This window comes from Oncorhynchus masou, chromosome 4 (assembly GCF_036934945.1).
Source record: "Oncorhynchus masou masou isolate Uvic2021 chromosome 4, UVic_Omas_1.1, whole genome shotgun sequence".
NCBI classification, from domain to species: domain Eukaryota; kingdom Metazoa; phylum Chordata; class Actinopteri; order Salmoniformes; family Salmonidae; genus Oncorhynchus; species Oncorhynchus masou.
This window is the reverse complement of record NC_088215.1, coordinates 6,294,635-6,300,326: the sequence shown is the minus strand read 5'-3', so window position 1 is coordinate 6,300,326 and position 5,692 is coordinate 6,294,635. Positions and strand designations below refer to the sequence as shown.

Sequence of the window (5,692 nt, the reverse complement as noted above, 5' to 3'; positions counted from 1 at the left end):
AACGCCATGGAAAAGCCAATTTAATTCACAACAGCTGTTGGGGATGTGTAATCTAATTACTATTCGAATGAGGGCCCATTCAAAGTCATTGATTTGAAATTTCCCTTAACTCAGATTAAGAAGTCCAAACTACTGGGAGACAAGACAGTACAGCTTCAGAGATTAACTAAACCACCTAATGCTGCCCTCCACTGGTACAGACCTGTACCAGATTCAGTGTTTCAGTTGTCTTACTGGGTCCCTATGCATCTATGAACAGGATTACTGTCTTTACTCAATTAGCCACGAAATCCCTAGTTTGTTTTTCTGGTAGCTGTGCTGCGCCATTTTCCATATATTTTCCCCCACGTGGGTCAGCCCCCTAGCATTTGCATTCAACCAATGAGCTTCAAGCCCTCACCATTTGAGTGACAGCTAGCAAGAGACATCATGAACACACAGCAGAGCGAGAGTAACGACCGAGTAACAACGTGGTGCACAGATCTGCACATATGTTACGTAGTACACAATTTTAAGTGAACACTTTCAAAACTACTGGCTAAAAAGTATATTAAAGTACCAGAGAATCCCATTAACTGTAATGTACACTTGTTGCTGGACAGACTCAAAAGTAAGAAGTAATCAGCACAACAGCACCATTTACTGGACACAATGGAAGCTAGGCCAAAGATCGTAACATTCAGCTTATGAAACAAGAGCACAAAAAGTCTGTCGCATTTCAGAGACTCAGCCTATTTCAGTGTGAAATGTACATGCTGAACAGGTGTAACTATCAGGAAATAATTCCAATAAGACAAATCTTTATTAAAGAATCTCCTTCATTGTTTAATAGTAGACATTGTGCCACAAAAATGTCAAGTCCTCAGCCACAAATCAAATGCCGAAATTAAAAATGTTCAGCTACTTTTCATGTCATATTGCACTTGCTTCTCTACAGGTTTAGCTAATCAGTTCTTACATATGTATAAATATATACAGTTGGTAGAATTATTTCAGCGTTTGGTGAAACTTTGTGCTGTTGGTTGAGAGACTGGCGGAGGAAAAACAATGACACTTTCAATGTTGCACGTGTCCATGTGGCATTATGTATGTCAGCAGAACAATAACAGGAATGTACAGGAATGTTAACTAATGCTAGAGTCATACAAAATTCATTAGACTAAACCAAAATAAGAGATAAGAGCTTGGGCATACAACCATTATGGGCATACAAAAGGTCTCTAGGGCTGGAAGGACATGCCAACAACGCAGTGTGCCAAAAGCATATCATATATACATCCTGCCATAAAGGCGCTGGCAAATGATTTGGGGCAACATTATGAAGTTGGACCACGTGACATTGAATGATATTTCCTCTAAATAATTTGGGTTGATTACAGTGGGCAGACGTGCTAAGTCATGATGAGTGCATTCCAGATGCATTGTGGGTAAAGTAATCAGTTCTGCCAACATGCGTAAAGCTCTTTAAAACATGTGCTTCATTGAGAGTGCTTCCAAAATCATTTTTGAGGAGATCAGGCCAAAGTCATGCTGATATCCACAGTAAAATAAGGAGAACAAAACCATCGTAGAAAAATGTATTATTAACTAGCAGACCTGGAGTAAAGAGTCGGACAAGGTTTATTCATATTCCTCTCATTCATAATTATCACCTTGCGCCTTGTTTAAAAATGTCTGGATAAGTTGCCACATCTTAATTTGTATAGGTATGTTTTGGTAATACATAAAAAGTATCCCACATTATGTTAGTGTGTTTCTGTGGGTGTGGATGGGCTTACCATCCTATTGCGGACCTTGGTGGGGTGGGGGGGGGCATTTCTGGTATTGCAACTGCGCACACACAATCCAGGCCACTGTCTTCCCTCTCTGTCACTCACTCTCGCTCTCTCTCTCCCCCCGTTTCTCTTTCTTTCTCTATCCCTGTGGAGCATGGTAACTTTTGAGATTAGTAGGTAGGGGTCTTGATGGATGGCGTTTGGGGGGCTGAGGGGCCTCAGCAGCAACCTCCAGAGGAGGTCTTGACTGGCGTGCTCTGGATCTTGACGTTGGACTTGTCCGAACCGCCGGCTGTGGCCCCAGGGCCCATTCTCTTCTTGATCTCAGCTGCCATGGTCATGAAGGCCTGCTCCACGTTGGTGGCACTCTTGGCGCTGGCTTCCAAGAAGGGGATCCCTAAATTGTCAGCAAATTCCTGAGGGAGGAAGAGAAAAAGACAGGGGACATGAGAGAGAGGCAACAGTAAGGTCTGAGTAGGGGAGAGGCATACACACACCAAGAAAGAGGCAAAGAGACAAGAAAAGAGTGGGGGACAGAACAGGAGTGAGAGAAGATTCAACTTAAAAATACAACTTTTTTGTTTTGTTTTCATTCTGTAACCAGGTAGAGCGTTACCTTGGCCGTTGTGTAGTCCACCAGTTTCTTTGTCGTCAGGTCACATTTGTTGCCTACTAACAGCTTGTTCACGTTTTCACTGGCATAACGGTCAATCTCCTGTAGCCACTGTTTCACGTTATTGAAGGATTCCTGGGGTGTGACAGGAGAGGAGACAACCGATGCAATAGACAGCATAACCAGATACACTGAAACTTTGTTAACTTAGCCTTGTTCTCAAACCTGTGTATCTGCTATGTAAACTTGTTATAGAAAGTGAAAAAAAAAAGCAAATGAGGGATGGATTTACCTGGTCTGTGACGTCGTACACTACAATAATGCCATGCGCTCCTCTGTAGTAACTGGATGTAATTGTCCGGAACCGTTCCTGTCCAGCTGTGTCCCACTGGGGGCCAAATGAGAGCAAAGTCAGACCCAACATCATATACAAATCACAATGTTCCACTTCTGACATTCTTGTGACTCAATCAAGTCATGTCAGCCATAGGTACTCACAATCTGAAGTTTTATTGTCTTTCCATCTAATTCTATGGTCCTAATTTTGAAGTCCACTCCAATAGTGCTAATATAGCTCTCTGTGTATGTGTCGTCCTGAAGAGAAAAACAGAAAATCCCTATGGGTGTTCAAAGTACAGTAAAGTTCCCGGGACATCAAACTATTATCTCTCAAAATATCAACATGGCAAAAACACACCTAGACAGAGGCCAGCTACTTACTGCAAATCGGAGGAGGAGGCAAGATTTTCCAACCCCAGAGTCGCCAATCAGAAGCAGCTTGAATAAATAATCACTGAAAGGAGAGTAGACATTTCACAGGTTAAATAAATGTCAATTAATTAAATATGTTGAAAGTCAAAAACAACAAGGCAATAAATTGTCACATAGTAACTAGTTCTGGTTACTTTAGTGACAAAAGCCAGTCAATCAATAAATGCATTTGTATCACACAACAAAGTAGCCTTGAATATAATTAAACACATAGCTAACTAGATAGCTATATTATTGGGCAATTATGGTTAAATTTGTCAGCTGATATTTTTTACACATGTTCATATTTGAAAAAGTCAACAAAGTAGTTTACGTTTTAACTAGCTAATGTAACTAACGACGTTACCTAACTGGCCAGCTGTGATAGTAACTAGCTAAATTAGCTACTAGCTGATATTAGCTAGTTTATGTATAGGTAGTTAGCTAGCATTTATGCTAGCTGGCGTTTGAACGTAGCTAGGATGATAAAAACAGGCCCTAATACGCATATTAATAGTCAATATAAAACATGTCTAGAGTGGAGTTGATACAGAACATACCTTATGTCATTGATTTCATATTTGTAAAGAAGACAAAACAAGTATCTTAAACTAGCTAACAGTTAGCCAGGTAGCGGACGACCGTTCGCTAGCATAAAAAAACAGGCTGTCATCATTAACCAACAGTGTTACTTACTATTCGGGATTCATCGTTGACTTAGCACGGTAACGTTAAGCAGTTATTCTTTAAAATATTGCTATCATTTGTCGTGGAAAATGTGTGTAATAAAATCCAGCAACAATTTTTTTCAGAACAACTGCAACTGGCTAGCTAACTACTCGGAGCCGAGATAATTGAATCAAATATGGCTGCCCTCCTGACCAGGAAATGCCAAACAAACCTATGGGGCAACTGGAAGTTGTAGTCAAATCGTATTAGGTCTACATTATTTATCATACATCGTTTATTTATTAATTATTTCCACTCCATGCATTATCATGGGCTAAAGATAGATCCACACATCTGTCCGATTGTTAAGGGATACAGAAGAGAGGTAGCCCAACACAGGGCCCGTATTCTTATTGGAAGACTCAACAGCATTGGTTCCTCAAATGACTGCTTCGCCTGGTTCACCAACTACTTCTCTGATAGAGTTCAGTGTGTCAAATTGGAGGGCCTGTTGTCCGGACCTCTGGCAGTTTATATGGGGGTACCACAGGGTTCAATTCTCAGGCTCTTTTCTCTTTATATATTAATGATGTCGCTCTTGCTGCGGATGATTCATTGATACACCTCTACGCAGACGACATCTTTCTGTATACATCTGGCCCTTCTTTGGACACTGTGTTAAAAAAAACTCCAAACGAGCTTCAATGCTGTACAACACTCCTTCTGTGGCCTCCAACTGCTCTTAAACGCTAGTAAAACTAAATGCATGCTTTTCAACCATGCATGCCCTCACCCGCCCGCCCGACTAGCATCACTACTCTGGACGGTTTTGACTTAGAATATGTGGACAACTACAAATACCTAGGTGTCTGGCTAGACTGTAAACTCTCCTTCCAGACTCATATTAAACATCTTCAATCCAAAATTAAATCTAGAATCGGCTTCCTATTTCGCAACATAACCTCCTTCACTCACGCTGCCAAACATACCCTCATAAAACTGACCATCCTGCCGATCCTCGACCTCGCAATGTCATTTACAAAATAGCCTCCAACACTCTACTCAGCAAATTAGATGCAGTCTATCACAGTGCCATCCGTTTTGTCACCAAAGCCCTATATACTACCCACCACTGCGACCTGTACGCTCTCGTCGTCTGGTCCACGCTACATATTCGTCGTCAGACCCACTGGCTCCAGGTCATCTATAAGTCTTTGCTAGGTAAAGCTCGGCCTTATCTCAGCTCCCTGGTCACCATAACAACACCCACCCGTAGCACACGCTCCAGCAGGTATATCTCACTGGTCATCATCTTTGGGGATGACCAGGGAGATATACCAATGACTGGAATGAAATGCAAAAATCGCTGAGGTTGGAGACTTATATCTCCCTCACTAACATTAAGCATCAGCTATCTGAGCAGTTTACCGATCGCTGCAGCTGTACATAGCCCATCTGTACATAGCCCAACCAACTACCTACCTAATCCCCATATTGTTTTTATTTACTTTTTTGCTCTTTTGCAAGTATTTCTACTTGCACATTATCATCTGCACATCTATCACACCAGTGTTAATTTGCTAAATTGTAATTACTTCGCTACTATGACCTATTTACTGCCAGCAGCATAACACCCTGCATACCACCCTGCATACCACTGCTGGCTTGCTTCTGAAGCTAAGCAGGGTTGGTACTGGTCAGTTTCTGGATGGGAGACCAGATGGTGTTGGAGGGCCAGTAGGAGGCACTCTTTACTCTGGTCTAAAAATGCCCCAGGGCAGTGATCCCACACTACCCGGTGTAGGGTGCAGTCTTTCGGATGGGACGTTAAACAGGTGTCCTGACTCTCTGAGGTCATTAAAGATCCCATGGCACTTATTGTAGG

General features: G+C 42.0%; 1 protein-coding gene across 1 annotated transcript; it reads right to left on the bottom strand.

The window, feature by feature from the left end:
• Window positions 1-783: 783 nt before the first annotated feature.
• On the bottom strand, window positions 784-4,016 carry LOC135522262 (ras-related protein ORAB-1-like). The gene is made up of 6 exons (XM_064948355.1): window positions 3,835-4,016; window positions 3,109-3,181; window positions 2,887-2,982; window positions 2,681-2,776; window positions 2,392-2,523; window positions 784-2,191 (listed from the first exon to the last, which is right to left on the bottom strand). The coding sequence occupies exons 1-6, from the start codon at window positions 3,846-3,848 to the stop codon at window positions 1,994-1,996; spliced, it is 609 nt and encodes a 202-aa protein (XP_064804427.1). The 5' UTR covers window positions 3,849-4,016; the 3' UTR covers window positions 784-1,993.
• Between the last annotated feature and the right edge of the window lie 1,676 nt (window positions 4,017-5,692).

Excerpts from the sequence above, each read along its gene's own strand:
- LOC135522262 (XM_064948355.1), bottom strand. Across the intron at positions 2,777-2,886 it reads AGACAATAAAACTTCAGATT|TGGGACACAGCTGGACAGGA; the intron begins GTGAGTACCTAT and ends TTTGGCCCCCAG. Across the intron at positions 2,524-2,680 it reads TGTACGACGTCACAGACCAG|GAATCCTTCAATAACGTGAA; the intron begins GTAAATCCATCC and ends GTCACACCCCAG.